Source organism: Microcebus murinus, chromosome 11 (genome assembly GCF_040939455.1).
Source record: "Microcebus murinus isolate Inina chromosome 11, M.murinus_Inina_mat1.0, whole genome shotgun sequence".
NCBI classification, from domain to species: domain Eukaryota; kingdom Metazoa; phylum Chordata; class Mammalia; order Primates; family Cheirogaleidae; genus Microcebus; species Microcebus murinus.
The window spans coordinates 58,980,007-59,006,661 of record NC_134114.1 but is presented as its reverse complement, the minus strand read 5'-3'; the positions used below and the strand labels follow the sequence as shown (position 1 = coordinate 59,006,661).

At 32.4% G+C, this 26,655-nt stretch overlaps 1 protein-coding gene across 5 annotated transcripts in view; it reads left to right on the top strand.

Annotated features, from left to right (window-relative positions):
• SSBP2 (single stranded DNA binding protein 2) overlaps positions 1-26,655 on the top strand; it is a 277,732-nt gene that overhangs the window by 146,025 nt on the left and 105,052 nt on the right. The window contains exon 2 of one of the 5 annotated variants that reach the window (XM_076008152.1): positions 5,999-6,061. The exons of the other annotated variants lie outside the window; for them this stretch is intronic. Coding sequence (XP_075864267.1) covers positions 6,047-6,061 — 15 coding nt within the window. The 5' untranslated portion in view covers positions 5,999-6,046. The remainder of the gene's footprint in view (positions 1-5,998; positions 6,062-26,655) is intronic. 5 annotated transcript variants of the gene reach the window in all.

Sequence of the window (26,655 nt, the reverse complement as noted above, 5' to 3'; positions counted from 1 at the left end):
CTATATGTTAAAAAAGTAATCTTATTGATTATGGTATATGTTTACTCTCAAATTTCAGTAATCATGACAGAATTTTTTTTCAGATTTGTGTCATTAATATATCTTCTGTAAATGAGAAATGCATGTTAGAAAGTAAAGTTTACTATATAACAGAAGTCTAATACTAAAAGTGAATTTATATGCAGTGTGTACAGTATAAACTGTTTTCAGAAGAATGATTCTCTTGTGAATTTATGAGAATACTTATTGAACTAGTTAATTTTTAAAGAATTATTAAAATACAAAAGTATCATCCTTTGTACCCTGAATTTTTAAAAGTATGAATTTCACAAAAATGAGGAAAACGTAATTTTATTAGCTATTTATTTATTTTACAATTAGGATTTCTTTAAAGTTTATTAAAAGGAAAACTAATAGCAGCCCATAGATGTCAATCTCAAACAAAGAGGAATACTTTTTGTTCTGTGATGATGGCTTTTCCTAGACAAAACAACCAGAGCTTTAACTTAATGCTTAGACAAACGGAGCTTATATACCAAGGGAAAAGCTATTTACTTTGAGGCTCAGTTTGTTAAGAAGTCTTTTGAAAAACTGAGTAAAAGCAAAAGCTGAGACAGAACTTGATAATACTCACAAGGACATTTCTGTATTTTTAATCTAGTAAACTTTAAATTTCTGAATTTTTTTTACATTTTTAGTTAGAATTATAGTTAGGATTTATAGCTAGAATAAAGTTTAATTTAATCACGGCATTTCTTGGTGAAGCAATTATATGATCTCTTCCTGCTTCAGATTATTTTTCTACACATACCTTGCTTAAATGGAGTGAGTCAAATGGGAAATATTGAGCAGACAGGATACAGAGGCTCCCTTGTGAGAACAAGACTATCCTTCTTAGCATTTTCCAGAAAATAGAAGATATACTTTATCTCCTAAATTCATATACTTTAAATAATCATTGAACTATGGTCAAATTTAGCCAGCAAGGAGCTACAAGTGATAGATTCTCCCAGCAACTGTCTTCTATGAGGAAAAGTTATCATTTTTTCTTTTCATTGTTTTTAAAAGGTTAAAATGGGATTTTTAAATTTGTAGTTACTCTTATTTTTATTGGATCTTTCCTCTTGGTTCTACAGGTTTCTGTTAACATGATACCTCCACAAAATTGCAAGGTAGAAAGTATCAGATTTTTAGAGCTAAGAGTGACTTTTTGGATCATCTAGTCAAACACTTTCATTTTACATTTATCCTGGATGTCAGTTCAAGCCTTCTATCCATCCTGTTGCCTCTTTAATATTGCAACATATCCTCTTTATGCTCATGGTTACTTCCAGCTTAGAATTTCTGACCCTTACAGACTCTTGATCTCACAGCATACCTTGCCCACTAGTCCTTTTCTCTTTGTGCCTCATAGACCAAAGTAATAAAAGCTTGACTTATAATCAATTGGTGCCAATCAGGTACCAGGCCGTTAATATACCTATAGAACCAGAGTAGTAGACTGCATTTTTGACCTATGAAATCTGTGCTTTTACTTAACTTTCTCTTGAATTATTTGGTACTATAGGTAGAAAAACAGAATATTTTGTATTTGGTTTATATTTTTTTCTTCATTTTAGGTCTGGGATATTCAGTGGTTTAAAGACCTTCATAATGGGCATAATTTTATAATATCATATTTAATTTATATTATATAATGATTAAATATAATATATACATAATCTTTAATAATTTTAAGTCCTTAAAAATAGAATACTAGGATGATAGTGGAACCAGAAGCTAAGCACTATGAAAATCAGCATTTGGTGTTAACATATGGTGTCATTGTATGACCTTGCTTTCTATTAGCAAAGCATTTTTTTTTTCTCACTTACACTGGGATTTTTTAGGAAGATCCCAGTCAAAATGTTTTCCCTTACAAGTACCTTGACATTGAGCATATATATACTTAATATAGTATACTAGGTCTGACTGTACCAGGACTCATAAAAAGTTATATCTCTTCCATACAGAAACAATCTACTGAGGTTACATAATAATTCTAACACAAGGCAGACAAAAATAATAAAACCTGGGGACATGAACACACAGAGTTAGGGGACTAGATATAGTGATGCTCTTTTCTCAACCCAAAATTAAGATTTAGAGCTTAAAATTGAAATTAACATAGAATACCAGTATGTATTTTGATTTTGCATTGGATATCTTTTGGTTGAATGCCAACTTATTTATTTTTCTTCCCTCAGTGTTCATAAGCTCAGATTGAATTTGAAGTTAACATGGCTCTTCAATGTTTAGAATATATCACTGTAGCACTCATTCTTCCAATCACTAATACAACCCACTTTTTTCCTCAGTTAAATCCTATCTAATTGCTATATGGTTTATTTGATTTCTCTGAAGTTTTTAAAAAACGGTAATAAATCATTTCTATAGCTCTACCTTAATATCTTGCATCATAAAGACCATAATTTAATAGAAATACAGGAATTTTTATTCCACAGAAAAGCCTCTTTTCCCAACCTCATACCACCCCCCGCTTCTCTACAATTCACATTTTCACAGTAGAAACCAAGAGATGGTAATTTTTGTTTATTTTACAGAACCTTTCTGCAAGGACAATTGAAATAGTATGTTTCCTTAATACATTAAATATTATCTATAGAATATTAATTCCTTAAATGAAAGACTAAAGGGCAGATCAACTGAAAACTGAGTTAAGAGTCACTGCTAAATTAAGAATAATCAGAAACTAAGATAAAGCATCTCTTAAATTTTAAAATTATTTTTACTGCAACTTTTATAAATACATTTGCGGTACAAAGGAGTTCTGTTTTACAGCATGGTAGGTATGAATTTAATAACCATATGTTTTAATTAATTTGAAAACTGTTGCTGGCAGTTGGTCCAGGGAGGAACTGGCAAACTATTCATTCACCAGGTAGTATCTAGGGGCTATTTGATAGCTTCCGTTCCCTATTGTGAAAGCTTTTATCTGATTACATAGTGTGTGCCTGTGCCGAGGGGCTGAGAGCTGTTTTCACTGTCAGCCACTTGAAATTATATAGTAGAAACCGTAGCTTTTATGACCAGAATAATTCCACTCCTGTTTCTGTAGTGAATGAGGACAGAAGCAGCTAAATTAAAAATATAATGAAGTAACTCATCTTTAAATAATCCTGAATGAGGTCTGTACATTTATTATTTATTTATTTATTTATTTTAAAGAAGAAAGTCTTTTTTTTTTTTAAATTTCAGAATATCACCAGGGTACAAACGTTTTGGCTACATGTATTGCTTTCTTACAATTTGAGTCAATGCTGTAAGTGCACTCATCACCCAAGTAGGTGCATTGTAACCTTTAGGTGTGAATTTACCCAATCCCTCCCCCGCCACCTGCTTGATTTCCATTGAGTTTTGCTTCCAGATGTACATGTAAGTGTTGATTGATTAGTTCCAGTTTAATAGCGAGTACATGTGGTGTTTGTTTTTTCATTCTTGCAATACTTTACTTAGAAGGATGGTCTCCAGTTCTATCGAGGTTGTTATAAAAGGTATTAGTTCCCCATTTTTCATGGCTTAGTAGTACTTCATGGTATACATATGCCACATTTTATTAATCCACTCACGTATTGATAAGCACTTGGTTTGATTCCACATCTTTGCCATTGCGAATTGTGCTACAGTAAACATTCTAGTGCAAGTGTCTGTACATTTAGTATGATATTATCTGTCCTTTCTCTTTTGTTAATCCTCTTCTTACACCTTAACGCTCATAATTACCACTCTGCTAATTTTTCTCTTTTTCACTCATAGTTCATTTCATCATCTTTACTGTGATGACTCCCCAGTCCCTCTCAAACTTTAGCCTGGCTTCTCCAGTTGGTCCATTGGACATTTGTACTTGGATGTCATTCTGCCACTTTAAAGTAAATGTTTTAAAAATAACTAAAATCACCCCACCCCAGCCAAATTTAAATAAACAAAAAGCTGCATGAGAAAAGAGTAAGAAACTTGTTTTCTCCTGCTGGCTGTCATGATTCTATTCCTGATACTATTTTTCTTCTATTCTTCCATGACTTGAAACTTTGAACTCTTTTCTCTCTTTCCTTGCTAGCATCCTCTGAACTATCTTTTACCTCTTGCCACCTTCCTGGCTGCCAGACTAACAATTCCTAAATACTGCTTTTATCAAATAAGTTCTCCACTCAAAAATGCTTAATGGTTTCTTAGTACGTTCAAGGAAGAGATTCAGATTTCTTTGCCTGGCATTCATTTCATGATGATCTGCTTCTGTTCTCTGTATTCTTTATGTTTCTACTCTTATCTACTTCAGCCAAGCTTGCCTACATATTGTTCTGTGAATATACATTAAAACTATGCTCAAACCCATTTCTTTTGAAACCAGTTCAGCCCTTTCTGAGGCACATGGGTTTGGAAATGTTTCCCTGTTGTTTCTTGTCTCCACCTGTCAAATTTAATCCATCCTTTCAGATCTTACCCTAGATACCATTTTCTTCATAAAGCCTTTATTGATCTACTAAAGAGATCAGTAAAGTATTGGTTGTTTTCTAAGATATTATGGTAATAAGTGGTTGTAAATTAATATTTGCCACCACATTGTAGTCTATTCTAGGTATCAGCCAACCTCTTTAATGACCAGAATTCTTTTTCTTTTTTTCTTTCTTTATTTTTTAAATATAAAAATCTATTGATAAGTTACATAGCTGATTCTGTAAATAGATTCCATTGTTATTAGGTAGCACCTCTATTGGTATGTTAAAATTTCCCCTCGACTTTTCAAAATTGAAGAGGTATCCAGACCAAGTTGCAATAGTTAGAAGTCAGTAATTGCCATTTTGACTTTGTGATACCAAAAATCTTGATGACTAAGAAGATAACTCAGACAAACTTGATGGCTAGTTTGACAGAATGGTTAAGGTATTTTTTAACATGTACAAAAGGGAGCTTTTTTTTAAAAAAAAAAAAAGGAGTTGCCTAGCACTCTGGGAGGCTGAGGTGGGAGGATCGCTTGAGGTCAGGAGTTTGAGACCAGACTGAGTAAGAGCGAGACCCCATTTCTAGTAACAATAGAAAAAATTAGCTGGGAGGGGGGTGGAGGTGGTGGTGGTAGCAGAAGCCTGTAGTCCCAGCTACTCAGGAGGCTGAGGCAGGAGGATTGCTTGAGCCCAGGAGTTTGAGGTTGCAGTGAGCTAGGCTGATGCCACGGCACTCTAGCCAGAGTGACAGAGTGAGACTATCTCAAAAAGAGAGGAGGAGAGTTCCATTTTATGTCTATTTTTCTTGGACATATTTTCAGACCACATCTAAGTTAATTTTTAAATATATTTATCAAGTTGTGAATCAGTGGATCTGTGAATATTCCTATGAAAGCATGTTACCAATAATCAAATTTTTATCTACATTAAAAGAAACACCCGTGATGTTTTTAAATGAGTTGTTGTATCATCACACATTTGTTTAATTTTGTGTAATAAAGTATTCTTTTGGTTGAGTTTGGGCTCACATAACGTACTTATGTTAAAGTATTGTTATTAAGTTTGTTCTTAAGTAATAAATTCCAGCTTTTAGGAATTATATAAAATGTAATTATGTAAATGAGTGTTAGCCTCAGAAAAGAGTGGACAGGAAAACATAATTGTTTTTTTTTAATGACAAATATATTATTGGCAGGTTGGAAAGAGCCTTCTAACTTTGCCTATTTTAAGTAATATATTTAACTTTGAAAGAAAATATACTTTCTGATGTTATATTGTAGAAGAGCAATATAAGGTAATAAATAGTACATCAAGAAAATATATTTAAGATAAAATAAGAATAGATGAAGTAAAATACTTTTAAATATTTCATACGCTATTTAGGCTCTTGCATTTTAGTTTATGTACCTCAAAAAGAAAAAAAATTGTTTACAGAGAAAGACAGACTATGACTAAGGGAATAGGACATCTCATTAGTATTTTCCTATCCTACAAAATAGCAAACCCTGTGAATAACTACCAAAGAACAGAAGTCTAGAAAAGAAGTCATGAAGAGATCCATAGTAAGTCAATGATTACTTATCTTCTCATTTTTGCTGTCAGTCTTACTTTTTGGGATTTACCTTTACTTGTATAAATTACTATTGTAAATTTACAGTTTTCTTTATAATTTACTTTTTGTAATCATTCTCACTCTAAGATAAATTCCTTTTCTCTTTTTTTCATTTTCTTCTTCTTCTTTTTTTTTTTTTTTTTTGCATTCCCTCTTACTCAGTTTTCTTTCCCTTTTATTGCTTTCCATTTCTTTAATACTTAAAAAAAAATCTTTGGCCCTTTTCTTTGTTCTCATTAAATTGTATCCATTTTATAAATCCAGAAACAATTTAAATTCAATCACATAGCAATTCTTTATAAGTAACTTTTTCCCCTAATTAACAGCATAGGTCAGTAGGGTTTTTGTAATACTATAGCTTTTTCAAGCACTGAAGTTTTCTGGGATTTTGGAGTGACAAGAAGGAACAAGAAGAGAGTGCTTCATAGAATTGCTGTCAGTATGGGACTCTAGTGGCTCCGTAATTTGAACATCATGTGATTCTTCTTTGGAAATAGTCACTAATGTGATATCATTGACTTACTATTTGATCTGTACATGTATAATTGCTGATTAAAGGAAACTTTGAATCTAAATTAATAATTATAGAATTATAACATGCTCTTACTATATTTTTGAAAAGTTTGTGAATATGCTCTTGGTTTATACCTGGGTTTAAATCCCAGCTAAGCCATTTATAAACTCTGATCTTGGACAAGTCATTTTTTGGGCAATATATGTAACCTTAACACTTGTACCCCCATAATATGCTGAAAAAAATTCCTCTAAACTTTTCTCCTCTGTGAAATAGGGCTAATTGTAATTTGTATCTAATAGAAGTGTTAGCAGGATTAAACATGATGATTCATGCAATATGTTTAGCACATCTGATGTATAGCAAGCACTTAATGTTAGGTGCTACTTTTGCTATTGCTGTTATAACTAATACTTCTACTACTATTTCAATAAGCTCTTATATTGCATTTTGAAAGTTAATCTCAACATGGGGCAAAGGAGGTAGAAAAAAAGATGTAATAATTTATGTAATATAGGGTTACTGTAAAATTTTTTTGGCTTAACACGTTATGCAGAAGTTTTTATATGGGAAAATATAAAATGATTTTCAAGATAAGAGACCTTGCTTTCATTCTTATTTTGTTCTTCTGCTTTCCTTATTCTATTTGCAATTCACTATATTTTACATTCATTCTTTGTTATTTTACTTTGCTATGGAACACTGTTTCCTTTTAATCTATCCAGAAAAGAGTTGCTTTCTAATTTATACCTTTTTGCTCTCCATATTAAATAACAGAAGACATAGGGAAACCGGAGTATTTTGAAAAGACCTAGAAATTATTCTTTGTGATGCTTTCCATTTCCTTCACCAAGAGCTTACAAGTTTACAGTATTTAATAAAGTCCAGGACAAGTCAATCTATCAGAGGGGAAGATTGACATTTATTATCTACCTTGATTGGCAGAAAATGGACTGTATAGAGTTGATTGTAATAACAAAAATAAACATTTGCAACAATATAATAAAAAGACAAAAATACTATTAAACTCTTACCATATAAAGTAATAATGTTACTATAAAAAGACATATAAATATGCTCTGCTCATTGATTATACAAGGCTCATATAACCCATATGTATAAACATATAAAAATATATGTAGCATAATTTTATATGGTATATCATAAATGTGACCTATTAATAAAACTAACCATTTATAATGTGTACTAAACATTTGATTAATGTTTGCTTGCCGCCCTAGAACTTAATTAAAGGAGGTTTTGCTTGTTTCCCTATTTGTTTTAGTAATGATGAGGATTCCCTTATGCTCTTAGAAACCAGCCCAGGGAAGTTTAAAATATAAACTTCTCTCAAATAGTTTCCTGAATGCAATCATTTCATTGATTAGAATGCTGTACTTTAAAAGCACCGTGTACTTCTTCACTGTGCTTTAGTTTGGCACTTGATGAACTATCTGAAAAGCATGGTATTCATTTAATTTATCTAGAGTTAAGTATATGATTATATAACAAAGCTTACTATCGAAAATCAGGTTTTTGAAAATTTAAGTAGGCTATAGATAATATTTGGTAAAATTCCTCATTTCTGTTTTTTAGGATGGGGATTTAGAAATGTGAAGTGTCTTGCCAAGGTCAGACAAGAATTAATGTAGTTGCTGATATATTTGGGTTTTAATCTACCATTTTACTGTTTTATATTCATTCTGCCCATTTCATGTTACTAGTTCCTTTCATTTATCTTATTTTAATTTGATTATTTTTTTCTTATGCCATTCCTTCTCCTACCTCCCTCCTACTTTTTATGATTGTCCAAGAGGTTACAGCACTCATCCCTGATTTACTGAAGTATGATATAAAGTAGTATTATTACCATTTCCTGTTCTATGAAAGGATCTTCCACTTTAATGCATTCAACATACCCCCCCAACTTAAATGTGTATTTTAATTTTATGTGTATTTTAAACTCCACAAGGCATCATCATCGCTGTTTTACGAAAAAATATTTCTTCTTGCATCCCTGAGTTTTTTTCTTGAAGCATTTTCTTTCCTCCCAAAGAATACACTTTAGTTAGCATATCATACTTTGTGTGAATCTGCTAGTTATAAATTCTCTCATTTTTTGTTTGTTTGAAAAATGTCTTTATTTCACCTTTCGGGGGGGGGCGGAGGATTTTTGCTAGATATAGAATTCTAGGTCAACAGTTTTCTTTCAGTATCTTGAAGATATCTTTCCAGTGTATTCTGGCTTTTGTTTTGCTCTTCACGTTTCAGCTATCAGCCTTATACTTGCACTTTTTATTTTTTTACTTCTGGTTGCTTTTAAGACTTTTTTTCCTCTTTGGTTTTCATCAGGTTTTTACTATTTTGTGACTAGGTATTGTTTTTGTTGTACTTATCCTGCTTGGGTTTCATAGTGTTTCTTAAATCTGGCGTTTAATGTCTTTAATCAGTTTTGGAAAATTTTCAGCCATTATATCTTCAAATATTGCTTCTGGTTCTATTTTTTAACTCCTTTCATTCTGGCATTCCAAATGCCTGTATACTAGACACTTTTACCATATCTTATGTATCTTTATGTCCTTCCGTATGCCCTTTATGCCCTTTCCTCCATATTTTCATTTTTGTATTTTCTTCTCACATATCTTTTAGTTCAATAATTTTTTCAGCTGTAATTTGAAAAAATAATATATACAAATTGAACGAGAAAAAGATATTTTAATTTCCTTTTGAAGTAACCACAATTACTTACTTATAGGATATGAGCACCTATTGGACACAGCTGCTCAAATCTTGGAATAATATTCCAAGAATAAGCATTATTCCATAACTTGCATTTCCTATTTTGCATTGCTTTTCATGCAATCTAATTTCAAAACTGTGAACTACTTTGATGCAGTAGTTCACATGGTATACAACATGTTACCTTGTTTCCCCAAAAATAAGACCTACCCATAAAATAAGCCCTAGCAGGATTTCTAAGCATTTGTGCAATATAAGCCCTACCCTGAAAATAAGACAGAGTGATGGGCGTGGCTACGCAGCCTGTCTGCACAACCCATGCATTTCATTGCAGAGCAGTAAAGAAGAGGAGCAGACCTTCTCATCTGCCCCATGAGAGCTCTATTGCTCATGAGAGATTGGGGCCAATGTTTCTAAAGGAAATAGAGTCGTGAGAAATTCAGGATGGAATTCGGAGTTTGGAGAGTTATAATGATGTTCTAGAAGAAGACAACTTAACTATATTTGAATAAATGTAGATTGTAGTACTGTACTTAAAAAAAATAACACATCTCCTGAAAATAAGCCCTAGGCTATCTTCTTGAGGAAAAATAAATATAAGACACTGTCTTATTTTCCAGGAAACACGGTATAGAGTTCTGCTGGGTTTCCCCTAAAAATGCAAGATATCCTGTGAAGGATTGTGGCATTAACACATTTATCATCAGAGAGGCTTGTAAGTTTGAAAAAGTCCTTCAGCCTCCAGATTCTGGGATCTCTCAGGGAATATACCTTCATCTTCCAGAGGAGAATTTAAGGATTACAGGTATTGATAAAAAAGTCTGAAAAGGTTTTTCTGTAAAGGAATCAAATGTTACAACATTAAAAGATACTTTTACAAAGAAGAATCTTTTGATAATCTTAATAATAAACTCCAATGCCTTTTTTTATACATCTATCTGGAGTTGATTAACAAAGACATTTTGATGGCTTCTCAGGGCAACACGTTACATGTATAATAGGTAGATGCCTATGAAGTACATGATTATAGTCTTTGAACTAGGCATGGGGCTTATGCCTGTAATTCCAGCAACTTGGTAAACTGAGGTAGGAGGATCACTTTAGGCTAGGCATTCAAGACCAGCCTGGGCTACAGAACAAGACCCTATCTCTAAAAAAATTAAAAAACATTAGCTGGGCATGGTGGTGCATGCCCATAGTCTCACCTACTCAGGAGGTTGAGGTGGTATGGTCATTTGAGCTGAGTTCAAGGCTGCAATGAGCTACCATGGTGTCACTGTACTCTAGCCTGGATGACACAGCAAGACCCTGTTGCAAAAAAAGAGACTATACTTTAAAAAAAAAAAAAACTTTAATATTTAAATAATTTATCTTTTGTGGCACTATGGATTTGTGAGGAAGCCCAGAAGCTATCACTATGGCTTTTACTCAGAATTCCCCTATGAACTAAAGTGTCTCTATTGTCTTAGGTCTGATGGACGGACATAGGTTGGGCTGCCACGTCATAGAAATGGCAGGGATGATGGCAGTGTATATATTTTGCATTCTTGTCCTGAAATACCTCTTATGTGGCACAGTCTATCAGGATAGGATTTTCTTGATAGGATACTGTTTTAGAGATGCTAGAGATGAGACAACTTAAATTTCCTATTCATGGTTGTGCTCTTGGACATAATCACTTTATGCCTGTAAAATGAAGTTTTTCCTATAAACCCCTTGCATGATCTCTAAAGCTTCTTTTCAACCCCAAAATGTATTGATTCTATGTTTCACCTAAAGCCTTTGCTATATTTTTAATACTATGAGGCCATTCCTTTACTGCTAGACTTTATTTGCAGATTTGTAAATCTAATGTAAATAAGCTATCTTCTTAATGGCCATTTAAACCTTCCCTCTGGATTTATCCATGGAGCCATAAGGTTTATTGACGTGCCTTCCCATGATGTAGTTCTTAATTGGAAGCCCATCTTATAAGAGAATTATAGTCTCCAAGTAGGATAATTCCTGTGGTTTAAAAGTTGCCACAAAGGAATACTGGCATTAGAAACCAAAACAGTTTTAGTCCTCAACTCTTGTCTCAGAGGCTTACGTTACTATAAACTCAAAACATTGCTATAGCTACCCAGCTTTATTTTCAGATTAATTGGTTATTCAGTATTTTTCTGGAAACCCATTAATTCATATCCTTTGGAAAGCACATATGTAGTGGGCTATCAAAATGATATAAAAAGTAGAATGTTCTTTTCATTAAAATGTCTGGTGTGGTACTATGCTTACAGACTTGTTGATTTTTCCAAATTGATGATTTGCTATTTCTTGGAACTTTAAGTATAAAAACATTTAGTTAATTTTTTTTATTATGCAGCCAATCAAGTTCATTGAGGTAGAAGAGTTAGAAAGCATGGGAAAATATAAAAATTTATTTTGAATTAAATGAGTTACCATGATTATTTGAAAACTGGATTCACATTTTTTTCTAAGGTACTTTTCATTTGTATTAATAATATCATTAAAATTTAAGTTCATTATAGTTTGTTAGAACTCTGGTAGGAAGGCAGCCAGAAGAATAGGGAACATTTTGCCTAAAGGATTTTCTGCCAGATAATTTATTAAATATCTTTGTTTATTCTTAGAATCTTTATTCTAAAAACTAAAAAAGCAATGGAATGATTCATGTATCTCATTGAATTTATGTAGTTGAATTTTTTAAAAAAATATATAATCCACTTTAACCAGTTATAAAAAACCAATTCTATATTTAAGTTAAAAAATAAAATAAACAAATCTAGAGACCTGACTAAACAGCAGCACTTTAGGGAAAATATAACTTAGAGTTTTAGGTAATTATAAGTTGAATATATTATAATACTCCAATATTATAAGAAGAAATAGTTTCATATTCATTTGTTTTCATTTGTTTTGATTTCCTCTTGAATATTACTTTTTAAAGAGAATATTGACTAGCCTTGATGCTGATAGAGAAGAACAATAACATGCATTTTTCCCCTGTACTCCCACCCCCAATGCCTTGCTAACACCATCAAAAAAAAAAAAAAAAGAGGGAGAGAAAATCAACAAAATATATGTTTAAAACCTACAAGTGGATGTGTAAAAGCTTGATTTATGGATTTTTATGGCAGAAACTAAACAAATGCTGTAATTTATCTTTGGATTAATTGGACAACTATTAGGGAGACAAAACTACTGTCATGTAAAAGCTAAGTTAAAATTTTTGCTCTGCAAAAGAAATTTCAAGGTAAGTCCCCTAACCTACCCTATATAGGAATTCTGAATTCCACTGTCTAGAAATATGTCATGCAATAATGATTTAAAGAAACCAAAATTATTTGCAATGGAAAAGAGGAGGAAAAACATATGATAGTTGTCTTTAAAAATCCTTTTGAGCTACAGTGTAGAAGAGCAATAACAGCAAAGGGCAAAAGTTTCAGATAGGCAGTTTGGCTTACCACCAAGAACTACCACTTCTCTGGAAGTGGACTCAGGTATAGCTTGGAGTGGTATATGATGGACTTCACTAGGGCCATGTGGAGTGGCAGTGACCTAGGATTAATTCTGATTTTAAGATTCCATCTGAGACCTTCCTCTGGCAATTCTACATTGAGCTGCTTTAACTACAGGCAATGTAATATTTTCAAGAAAATGTTTATAATATTTTATACTCTCTGTGGGTAACCCTGCAGGAACATGGTTTAACTAATGAAATAGGTTCAAGTCCAGGCCTCTCTGCTCCTCAACCAGATGCCCCTGTGCGGGAACAATGTGCATACCTTGAACAACCATATACAGTATCCCTGATTGTTTGGTGCTGAAAGTACTTAGAGCATTTCTCTCTTGACTGATTTCAGGTGTAATGTGATCTCGTAATATATTTCTTATTGCTTGTCTTGTTGGAATAGTTGAAAAGTTAAGCATAAATAAACATTATTATTCAGAATTCTTTCCTCTGAATGAAGTCAAGTTTCTTTAACAAAAGTTCTATAATTTGTCTGATTTCAGATACCTCAAAGATTTCATTTTGAAGAATTCTGGCACTATTCATGTTACTAATCAACCAGAAAGTATTAATTGAGCCATCGTGTTTCATTAATATAATATTTCTGACACCAATTATAACATTAACACTACTAGAGGTAGATATAAGGACTTCCTCCCTTCCATATATGTGCGTGAAGGGGTATGTGTATAAGTATATTATTTTTTAAATATTGGGAAATGTTTTATAGTTTTTTTATAGTTTATGAGTAAAACTGTAAAGTTAAGTGCATAGCCTCTGAAAAGGAATTTGTCCTGTCTTATTTCTCTGTTAGATAAATAGTATATCAATTAAATATAAGGGTTTATTATTAATTTATTGTCCATTCATGCGATGTCTTTGTTTTAAATCAAAGTTTTAAACATTTTTAAGTCATTATAGTTTTGTCTTAAAGTAAGATTTGAAATGAGCCAGTCAAGGGTGATTTAATTGAAATTAATTCTGAAGACTCAGACTTTAGGTTTTTCTAAACCACTTTACATTGCCATGATTATAACCATAACAAGCTTTAATTTAGTGTCACTTTGAATTTAGGCCATGATATCAAACTGTGCTAAAGGAAATTCTCTAGTGACTGGAACTATTCAGCAACAGCTGTTGCTCTACCTGTGAGAAAATTTTTAAAAATCTGCCAGCAAAAACAGTTTGATATGCCTTTTAAATTATTACTGTTTTAGTTGCTGCTTATATATGTAGAGGTTGAGTTTAGCTGCGGATTTTTTTAAAGGATATTGCTGATTTATTTCTGTAGAACAAAGTAGATTTGGCATGACTGTACCGGCAGTAGAAGCTCTCAGTATAGGAGGGCAATCAGATGTTTAGAGAAAATCACTAGTCTGGGTCTGTATTTTATTTTGCTTTCTAATACCATATATATATGGAGTATTTCCCCCGATATATATCTATGTATATAATATATAAGAATATATACACACATTGATATGCATTAATATGTATACATAAAATGTTATGTGGTGATTTTTTAAAACTCTCCTCCCTCAACTCACTCCCTAGTCCGCTGTGTAACTGTTTCATTAACCCAAAGATAACTAAGTTTAAAGGTTATGTCTGGAATAAGACTCAGTATACAAAGGAAAAATACAAAGGAATTTGGGGTGATAGAATTGTTTTATATCTCTATCATGGTGGTGGTAACACTGTGCTTTTGTCAGAATTCGTAGACATGTACACAACAAGAGTGAACTTTATGTTATTTAGAAATAAAAGAAAAATTTAAAATATAGCAATTCTTTCTTTTCTCAGAAAATTCATTAGATATTATTAAAAATATGTTGTGACCCTCCTGCCCTTCCTTTCTTTTGCTCTAAGACACAAATTAGTAATACCCAAGTGGAACCTTTACCCAATCCTCTCCAATCTAGAGGGCTTCAGAAGACTTTGATGTTTGGGCAAAATATTGGAAGCTTATCACTCAAGGAATCCTTCCATTCTCCCTCCCTTCTCTCTCTTCCCTTCTTCCTGCCCTCCCTCCTTCCCTTCTTCTTTTCTATTCTCAACATTTTTCTACATATTATTGTTTATGGTATTTTCACATATATGTTTATATTTCTAACATAGACTCTTTTACAAGCTAAACCTCTTATGATCATTTACGTAAGACAAATACTCAACTACAAATATTGGCTTGCTATTTAATATTTAAAGAGAAAACTTTTGTCTGTGTACACAGGGAAATATTTTAATTTTGCACTAAAAATGTGCTAATGAATGACTGTTTTAAAAAAAAAAAGTTGATTTATACTATTTTTATAAGGGTAGTGCTGTTTGTACATAGGTAGCTACATTATTTCATTGGTTCTTCCTTCTAAATAATAGCAGACATTTTCTGAATAAACTACAGGGCAAAATGATCTTGTTTTCATAAGGATTGAGTTTATAATCTGATTATGTCCACACTGTATTAACATTATAAAAACAGTGTTATTTAGCACAATTGTTTATCAGAGTCTAATTAGGTTAATAAATTGAATAAAGATATATTTCTTCTTCCTGTCTTTAACAAATAAATAATCTAAATGTTTTATCTTCAGATTATTGCTGTCAGTTATTATATACATGTATTAAGTGATCAAGGAATTTTCCTTTATTATGGTCTTCCCTCAGCCTGGTATTTTCTGAGATATTTTGAGTTTTTTCTACTGAGTAATTGATGAAATGAAAGCATTATTCTGAACTGAATATTTTTTAAGAATGGAAGTTGAATCTTAAATTGAGCCTTCCTTTTTAGTCATATTAAGAAGGAAGTTGACTATATTGACTGGAAACATTTATTCTCTAAACATGTGAGAGGCTATGAATTTAAGGCTCAGTAGTCCAAATTTAATTGTTTTATTAGTACTTACAATGAAACGTTTATTTATTTCATTCATCATATCCTTTTAAAGTGTTTACTCAGAGGTAGGCACTACATGATGAAGGATATAGTTGGTTCTTTCTTGATGAGCTTATGGTCTATGAGAAGACAACTTCAAACAACTACAATATGATCTGATAAATCTATAATAGAAATGTATATATAAATGTCATGGGAACACAGACAAACTTGTGGTTAAGGGTAGATTTATATTATTATAGTACACAAAAATGGTTTTAAAAATAGTAAACAGTACCTGTGTTATTTATGTATTTTGGCACTTCAGAAAATCCTGTGGAAACGTTGAAAATTTACCTTTGGATCTTAAAAATTTTAAGCCAATTGTCATATTTGAGTGATATAAGGAAGTGAATTTATTACAGCTTTTAAAAATTGTTTTTGCTATGTTCTATGTATTTAAAATTACGTTTAAAAAACAATTTTAAAACAGTTGCTACCACAGGATGATAACTGACATTAACTCCCGGTTAAGTGACTTTGTCTAGATTTCTTTCAGAGAAGTCAGTTTCAGATACTATGCTCCATTATTGGACTATTTGAGGAAACCAATCCCAGTTTTTTATTTAGAATATATTCCTAGAAGAAGCAGAAGAATTTAATAAACTGTTCCTATTATATGGTAAAGAATCATTAAGCATGACATATGGAAAGAGTTGTTGAGAGGAAGAGATACACAGAAAACTATAATACTTCATCCTCTTGAAAAGTACACTTTGTTTGGGATAGGGGTGCCATGGTGTTGCTTTTGAAATGTTGCGTAGACAGGGAACACAAAAGTGAAAGGACGTAGTGTTGTGCTTCTGTGGCAGTGGCTGTCAGGATGTTTCTAGAACTAATAAACTTGATAAGGTTTGGTAAGTGATGTTTGACATTAGATGAATCAGTAAATAAGAGGACAGCTTTTGAATACCAAAGCTTATAAATATCTGGCCCCTTCTTCTTTAGTCCAGCTTTCTGCTGATTTCTGATACTTTGTAACCTTATTTTGTATGGGACTTTGCCTCTTTAAGATACTGACCACAAGCCTAAGTCTGTATGAATTTTCAGCTAGAGCATCAACCACTGTCTATATGAGTATGGGTAACTTGGTTCACACTCTTTAGAGAATCTGGTAGGTGGGCTGCTTTGGGTCATATACTTCTTTTAGACTTATCAGCTACGTATAGTCCTTAGGGATGACAATTCTGTGAAAAAGATTTTCTGGAAGTACTTGAGGGTAGAATAGATAATGAAACATGCTTAATGTACTATTTTAAGAACAAAGAATTTCATTATAAGGACCTTTGAACTGTACAATAGAACTGAAACGAGAAGACTGTAACATATCAAGGCAGTTCTAAGTTCTACCTTCTCTCATCAGCCAGCCATTTCATGCAGGCACTCTCCTAGTGATACGTTATTTCTCCCTTCTTCTCTCCCTTTCTTCAGCCTCCTTTACAAGGGTTCCAGTTCCTTCACATCTTCCCCAAGAATTATCTTTGAAAAAAAAAGCCATCCTGACAAGTGTGAGGTGATAGGTCATTGTGATTTTGTTTGCATTTCTCTAATGCCTAGTGATGTTGAGTATCTTTTCATAGACCTGTTGGCCATTTGTATGTCTTCGGTGAAGAATGTCTATTCATATTCAAGTTCTTAGCCCAGTTTTTCATTGGGTTATTAAGAGTTTTTTTGGTTGTTTTGCTATTGAGTTGTAGAAGTTCCTTATATATTTTGAAGTTTAACCCCTCATTAGATGTATGGTTTACAAATATTTTCTCCCATTCCACAGATTGCCTTTTCGCTCATTGATTGTTGCCTTTGCTGTGCATTTTAATTTAATGTACTCTCATTTGCTTATTTTTGCTTTTGTTGCCTGTGTCATTGGTGTCATATCCTTGAAATCATTGTAAGACCAATGTCATAAAGATTTTCCCCTATGTTTTTTCTAGTAGTTTTACAGGTTCAGGTCTTATGTTTAAGTCTTTATTGTATTTTTACTTGATTTTTATGTATGGTGTAAGATGAGGGTCTAATTTCATCTTTTGCATGTGTATATTCATTTTCCCCAAGCACCATTTGTAGAAGAGACTATTCTTTCCCTATTCTATATTCTTGGTACCTTTGTCAAAGATAAGTTGACCATATATGCCAGGGCTAATTTTTGGGCTTTCCGTTTTGTTCCATTAGTCTATGTCTCTTTGTGCCAGTACCATACTATTTTAATTATAGTGTCCTTCAAAGAGCAGAAATTCTTACTTTTGATGAAGTCCAATTTGTCCATTTTGTTTCTTTTGGTGATTTGTGTAAGGAGTTCTTGCCTAAACCAAGGTAACATATTTTTCCCTATGTTTTCTATAGAAGTTTTATATTAAAATTTGTTTTTGCATTTTGTTCTGTGACCTACTTTGAGTTTTTTATGTAGTCCAAAGTTTGCATTAGGGTTTTTGGGTTTTTTTTGGGGTTTTTTTGGTATTTTGGCTTATGGATATCCAATTCCAGCACTGTTTATTGAAGACTCACTTTTTTTCCTTTGAATTGTATTTGCATCTTTGTAAAAAATCATCAAATATATATATATATATATATATATATTCTCTTTTTCCACTGTCATGTTGTATTGATTGCTGTGCTTTATAGTAAGTGTGAAATCAGGTAGTGGGTGAAACTTTGATTTTGCTACTGTTTTTCAAAATTGTTTTGGCTATTCCTTTCTATTTCTAGTTTTGATTTCTACAAAATCATCCTGTTGGGACATTGATTGGAATTTTGTTAAGTTTATAGATATTTTGGGGAGAATTAAAATAATAACAATATTGAGTCCTTTTCTTTATGAACACTGTATGTCTCTCCATTTAAATCTTCTTTAATTACTTTAATTAGTGATTTATCATTTTCAGCACACAGAGCTTACATGTATTTTGTTAGATCTATACCAAAATATTTTAATGATTTTTTTTGTATAGTAAGTAGTGCTTTTAAAATTTCAATATCTAATTATTCGTTGTCCATACATAGGAATAGTGGTTTTCTACCTTGTCAAACTCACTTTTTAGTTCTATTACCCTTTACAAATTTTTTTTTTAGTTTATACGTAGATAGTGATATCTTTTGGGATTTCAGAAAAGAGCATATTTTGTTTTGTTTTATTCATTAGTTCCTTAGGGCATGGATTAGGTGGTTCTTATGGTTTTATATGGTTTCTGTTTGATTGTTTTTAGTGCCAATAATTTGGTATGGGAAACCAACTTAATTATCTCATAGAATGCCATAATATTGCATAGTTATGGTACGTGTTTCCATGAAAAATAGCATATATAGGGATTGTTTCTTATAGTCCTCTCTATTTGTGGGATTTGAAAAAATGCATTTCTTACATTACAGTAGACAACTAAGATAAATAATAAAAATGGAAAATACCTTTTTCTGGAATTGTACTGCTTTTTGTACTGCTTTGTTATCGTTATGTAAGTATAAAGGGTCTTAGCATTTTAATCATGTTTAAGGCTGCCTTCATATTTTATGTGATTTTTAAAAAATCGTGACATTGCTTTAGTGAGTTCTCAAGACCTTAAAAATGAATCTTTAATTTCAACAGATTATGATGAATGAGAGGCATTTACGGTATACAATTGCTGTCTAGATGCAATTCTACTCTATAGGGCTTTATTGATTTCTTTTCTTCTGCATTGCCACAACTCAGGATTTCTTCTCAGTAATATAGGGTCATTGAAAACAAAACACAGGTGATTTTAGCTCCCCCCTTTTTTTAATACTCAAATTTTCTTACATTTAGTATTTAGTAGAAGAGATTTACTGAATAGCTTTGCTTACCTATTTATTTATTTATTTTTTATAAACCATATTTGTTTGTGGGACATAAAACCTAAGGCTACTGGACTAGAAGTCGTTAAATAGAATTGTTTTTTAGGATTGATAAATGTAAAAGCACAGACTATATTTTTTTCAGACACTGCATTGCCATCTCTTCCGAAAATAAGAAAAGATTTTTAAAGATACTTAATAGCCACATTTTAGAGATAATGTTCATTGTTTTCTAGGTTTTAAAAGACCATTAGAAAAATTTCTACTTCCTTTCGTCTACTCTCAGTCTCTTCAACTGTTATTTTCCCTGTTTAGTAACATAGGATGTTCCCATAATAAACCAAAAAAGAAACATTCTCAGGGAAGGATTTATCAGGGGATTATATTATTGGTTGTGATATTTTATTGTAGTCCTTTTAGACATTTATTTATTCAAGTAAATGAGAAAAATAATATCTGAAAACATTAATTATAGGGTCAGATTTCTGGAACTAGGAGAAATACCTTTAATCATAGGATGATGGTAAAATCTAAGGAGTGGGACACAAACACCTTTTTCTTGAGTCCTGTAGCAATTGTAGTAGTGCTTAATAGTCCTGTACTTAAACATGACTATAGTTAATAATACTGTATTTTTTACTTAAAATTTGCTAAGAGAGTAGGTCTTAAATGTTATCACCATAATGTATATGTATATATAAATGTCACATGTATACCTTAAATATATATAATTTTTATTTGTTATTTATACCTCAATAAGACTAGAAAAAATATTGTTACTCATTGGAATACTTAGTGAAAATAGAATGTACTTATGAAACATAATTTCATAGTCATATCTGTTAAAATGTACCTTCATAAAAGCTAAGAATATTCTTAGGCTTGCCAGTGATGCTTCTCTGTGGGTGGAGTGTAAAGAGAGTAAGGGATAGGGGACAATAGGAGCGGGAAAATATGCACTGTGGTGGCTTTCTGTCCATATGCATATAAAATAATATTCCTGCTACCTGTATTGCTGGAACACCTGTTTCCCTTCAAACAGATTCTCAGGTTCTTCCAAGATTATTTTTTTTTTGTTTTGGCAGGAAAAGCTTAGCTTAACCTCCAACTGTCTTTTTTTTTCCCCCCATAACCCTTTGACAATACATTTTATAGTTGCAGCACTGTTCCTATCTAAATAGAAAGCAAGGCAGTGGGATCAAATGAGTTTCTGATGGCTAATTTGGGAGGACTTGATATTTTAAGACCTGTGAAAATTATCCATACTCTTGAAATTTTAATACAATATCTTTTCTTCAAATTGGAAATGACATGAGAATCGAGTAGCAGCATGACTTTTTCCCCCCTAATCATATATGAAGTGTTATACAATTAATCATGGCACAGAAAAAAAGGCTCACTTGATGTTCTGTCGTATTCTGTTATTTAATATAGTTTATTAATTGTGATTTGTGGGGATTATATTGTATATGGTGAAATCACAAAATAATTGAACAAAATTGTATATTTATTCAGTATTGTTTTACTTCCTTTAATAAGTAAATAAAAAGGTTATTTAATTTTAGGTTAGTTATGAACAAATAAAACTAGACATCTGACACCTTATGTAATTATCAGAATAGATTTTTTTTTTGTGAAGTCAACTGTTTTTTACAATCTTTTGTTTGGGATTTACTATACGATTTTGAAAGTTTGTATATAAACATTATTTATGCACTGGCTTGAATATATAAGAGGCTGAATTATTACTATAATAATATATATTAAAATGAAGGGTACATGGGCTTTATTTTTTGATATCTAAAAAAATGAAGGATACATTTTAGAAATGTGAGGTGATATTTTAAGAAGGCAAATTAATTATAAAGTTCAATAACTCAGAGAATTTAAAGTAAAAATCTATTACTAGCATTACTAGTTTGTAGTTCATTTCCATTATTTGTTTCTTATAACATTATAAATATATTTTTAAAACATCCTTGTAAGCATGCTGAGTTTCTTAGACATTCCCCTAATAATTCTAGGCATTGTGATACTATTTAAGAGACCAGATGTCTTGTTCTGACAAGCCACTGTAAATATAGATAGGTACACCACTCTGTAGAATAAATCTTTTTGCTTTGGCCATTAGTTTTGTCCAGAGGCTTATGTCAAAGAGATAGAAAAGGAAGTAAATGACATCTTAAAAGAGATAGAAAGCAAAATACAGTTGAGCCGAGCTTTTATATTCAAATATGCAGGTGGTTCTGATTTCCTAAAGAATAAAGTAACACTACTATGTTTAGAAAGTCATGTGAATTAGAAAAAGGATAGTTCAATCTTAAATCATGAATTTATGATATGAATTTGGTTTAAACATGCAAAATTTTATATTTTATGAACATGTATCTATGAATGTTTGTATTTATTCAAGTAGCACCAGGTAGCAGTGCCAGGACTATGCTAGGTGTTAGGAATAAAAAACATGTATTACTTAAGTATGAATGTCGTATAGGGCTATAGGCCGAAGGCTTGTGCCACCCACTGCCATAAATTTATATGTTAAAATTCTAACCTCTGATGTGGTATTTGGAGGCATGTCCTTTGGCGGATAATTAGGGTAGGTGAGGTCATGAGGGTGGATTAATGCCCTTAGAAAAAGGCAACATGGGATCTCTCTCTATTCTCTACCATGTGAGGATACAATGAGAAGATGGCCATCTGCAAACCAGGAAGAGTGCCCTTACAAGACACCACATATTCTAGCACCTTGATCTTGACTTCCCAGCCCCCAGAACTGTGAGAAATAAATGTTTATTGTTTAAGCCATCCAGTTTTTTGTAACATGTTATAGCAGCCTAAACTGACTGGGACATATAGCAACAGTAGGGAGAAAGAGCTACATATTGAGAAGACAACTAGATGAGCAATTTCAATTAAATATCAGAGGTGCTTTGTTTAGGGAAAGTACAGGGTACTACAAAAGTACATGGCAGAAAGAATGTAAAACTTCATAATTCACAGAGCACTGGGGAGTGTACTCAGAAGGGCCTTGCTATAGTATTGGGGAATAATTATTCTCAGACTCTAAAAGCAAGAACCAACAGGATCAAACTGTTTCCAAGTAACTTAACTGTGTCCCAGAGCAAAGCTCAAGAACATTTATAGAAATATAAAAATATCCAGCATCCAACAAAGTAAAATTTATAATGTCTGCCTTTCAATCAAACATTGCCATGCAATGTAAAGAAGCAGGAAACTATGACCCATAATGAGGAAAAGAGGAATCAAAACCAATCCATAATTGTTACAGATGTTAGAATTATCAGACAAAGACTTTAAAACAGTTGTTGTAATGTTCCCTATATTCAAAAACTCAAAGGAAAGCTGTAATATGTTAGGTAGAAATATAGAATATATGGAAAGAACAAAATCAGACATATAGAGATCAAAAATACACTGGATGGAATTAATGGCAGATTAGACATTATACAAGCAAAGATTAGTAAACGTGAAGGCAAAGTAATAGGAACTATCCAAAGTGAAACACAAAAAGAAAAAAGACTGAAAAGAAAAAAAAGGAAGAAGGAGAGTAGAATAGCAGTGAACTCTGGGACATCCTCAAGCAGTCTAATATACTTGGAATTGGAATCATTTAAAGGAAAGGAGGGAAGATGGAAAATATAATTACAGAAATCATTGCCAGAAGTTTTCCAAATTTGATAAAAACTATAAACTTAGAGATCCAAAACTATCAAAGAACCCAAGCCCCAAAACACTAATGCATGTGATAATCAAGTTGTTTGAAACCAGTGACAAAGAGAAAATCTTAAAAGCTTGTAGAGGAAAATACAAATCAAAACAACAGTGAGATACCACTTAACCCCAGTGCTAATGGCTTTGATCAAAAAGTCCCAAAACAGCAAATGTTGGCATACATGTGGAGAAATAGGAATACTCAGACACTGCTGGTGAGACTGCAAACTAGTATAACCTCTGTGGACAGTACTGTGGAGATACCTCAAAGATCCAAAAGTAGAACTACCATTTGACTCAGGATTCCCACTACTGGGTATCTACCCAAAGGAAAAAAGACATTCTATAAAAGAGACATCTGCACTTGAATGTTTATAGCAGCACAATTCACAGTTTCAAATATGTGTAAGCAACCCAGGTGCCCATCAATCCATGAGTGGATTAATAAAATATGGTATATGGTATACCATAGAGTATACTTAGCCATAAAAAAGATGAACTACCTATTGTATTATCCTGGATGGAGCTGAAGCCCATTCTTCTCAGTGAAGTATCACAAGAATGGAAAAACAAATGCCACATATACTCACCATTAAATTGGAACTAATTGATCAACACTAATGTGCACATGGGAAATAACATTCACAGGATGCCACTTGCAAGGGGGGAGGAAGGGATGGGTAAATCCACACCTAACGGATATGATGCACGCTGCCTAGGGGATGGGCACATTTGTCAGGGGGTGCAAAGGCAATTTAACCAAAGCATCTGTACCCTGTAATATTCTGAAATTAAAAAAAAACATTTTCCACTCAGCATGATCATTTAAATCTATCTTAAGTTAAAAAAAAATTCCTAGGTTTGAAGAAGGTCAATGGACATATCAGGAAATTGATAGTAACACATCTGAGACTGTAACCTTAGTGATTTCAGTGACAGCAAAGTTTAGTTTGTGTCAACATCATCAGAGGTGTTATCAGAGTTATTAGACCATGTATTAGTGTACAGCAAGAGTTTGAAAATCATTAAAAAATGCAATACATGTGGTACATACTAAAAGGTGTAAATATCCTAAAGACTGACTTTTCATTTTTAAAATAAAAATGTGACTTAAATAAAAAGGCAGCCTGTAGAAAAATCACATTTTATAGAGAGGAAGAAAGATAAGCATTCTAGCAAATTTTTTGTGAAAGCAATGCAAGTGAGAAGACAGTGGGACAACATCTTTAAAGTGCTGAGGAAACAAACAAACAAACATCAACCTAGACTTCTCAAGAGTTTAATAGGGGCCAGGCCATGAAGGCTTTTTATATCCACAGTAAGGAGTGCCAGAGTACAAAGAAAGAGGAACATGAAAGTGAGATTAGGAAGGTTGTGTCAAAGATGTAAGAAAAAAGCCCAGAGAATGTATTATCATAGAATTTATGTAGAGCTTATTATAGACCAGGTACTGGTATAAACAGTTTGGGCTAGGTATTATTTATTATATCCCAATTTTGCAGTTGAGGAAAATAAGGTTCAGAGAAGTCAAGACTTGCCCAAGAAAATGCATAGTGACAGAATCAGGATTTGAACTCATGCAATTCAGCAATAGAATTTGTGCTCCTGACTAACATACCATGTTGCCTTTTAAGCAAGGTGAGGGATGAGTATTTCACTGATAACTTTAATCAATCTTAGTGGCTCAATAAGGGCAAAACCTGATTGGAGTAGAATGAAGAATAAATGAGAAAAGAGTGTAGACAATTATTTCATGAAACTTGGCTGTGAAAAGCAAGCGTAGTGACAGTCAGAAAGTATCACTTGAGATTTAGGAGGGGCTTTCGAAGATACGCAAATCCTAAATAAATGTAAATGCTGATGGGAGCAAGCATGTAATGGGGGAGAGCAGCTGAAGAGACATATGAGAGGGAGAGAAGGAATAAAAAGAGAGAGCTTCTGAGCTATGATGAAAAGGCCCCAGAGAATAGGATCCATAGCAAAAGTAAATAAAGGAGCCCTAGGAAGAGAAAGACCTCTTTAGTTGTCACAGCATAGGAGGAAGAGATCTTGGAGGTTTCCTGCTATCCCAACTCCTTCAATCTCAATTTCTCTCTTTCATGGATTGTGAAATAGGGATGAAAATTTTCTGTGTCAGCAAATTACTATTCATTTAACATAGACTTCTCTTGGCTAAAGGGTAGAGGGAAGAGAATCCCTCTACTTTGCTATTGAAATACAGGTTTCTAAGACACAGACTAAGCTGAGTGATACTCTTCCACCATGGAGGATTTTCTACCAATTTTGAAGGTTCACCTTTGCTATTACCACTGGAAATGAACATAGTCCTTGGTATCTTATGCTGGGGTAAATATTGATAGAAAAAAATGATATATAAATTTAATACGTGAAATTTTCAGCTAGAGGGTGATAGTAATGAAACACAATATCTCTTAATAAGCAACTATGAATATAGGTCAGCAAACCACTGTCTGTTTTTGTAAATAAAGTTTTATTTGGAACCTTATTAAAAGATAAAGTTCTAGTTCATTCTTGATAGACATCTGTGGCTGTTTTTATACTACAGTATCAGAATTAAATGGTTACAGCCAAGACTATAAGGTCTGCAAAACCTAAAATATTTAATATCTGCTCATTTTAAGATAAAGTCTTCTGACCTCTTATCTAAAACAATAAAATAATAAAGACTTGAAAAAAATTTATGAGAAAAATACTAAAAATGTGAAGAGAATTAGAAGGTATTTAGAATATATTAAGTGAAAAAATTATTTTACAAACCGATATGCATTATACATTGATCTCATTTTTATTTACAAGATTTATATAAAAATATTAAAAGTGGCATGATCCTGACTCCAAAAAAAATAAAATATTAAAAGTGATTGTTTCTGAATGTTGAAATTATACTTTTTCTTACAGGTTCTTATGTTTTCTGGTTTTTATACAATGAACATATGTTAAAACCAACTAGTAGTAGGGCAAGATAAGAACATAGAAACCAAAGCTATTTAGAATGTGAAGAATCCACCACAGAGGGATTTGTCAGGGTCAGGCAAAGAAAGATGTGGCATCTTGGAAGATGCATGAGGAAATTATTCGCTGTTGGTTACCAAATAAGTTAGAGAAATTTTTTGATAATGCCACTAAGACCAGTTTCAGGTTCTTTAATTCCTTATATGTAACCAGAATTCGCAAGAGCTGTTATGAGCAATCTCCTAAGACATAGTTTTCTACAAAAACAACAACAACAAAATAGTGTTATGTAAATTATAAATTATATTCAGGAGCATTGGAAATGTTCCTTCC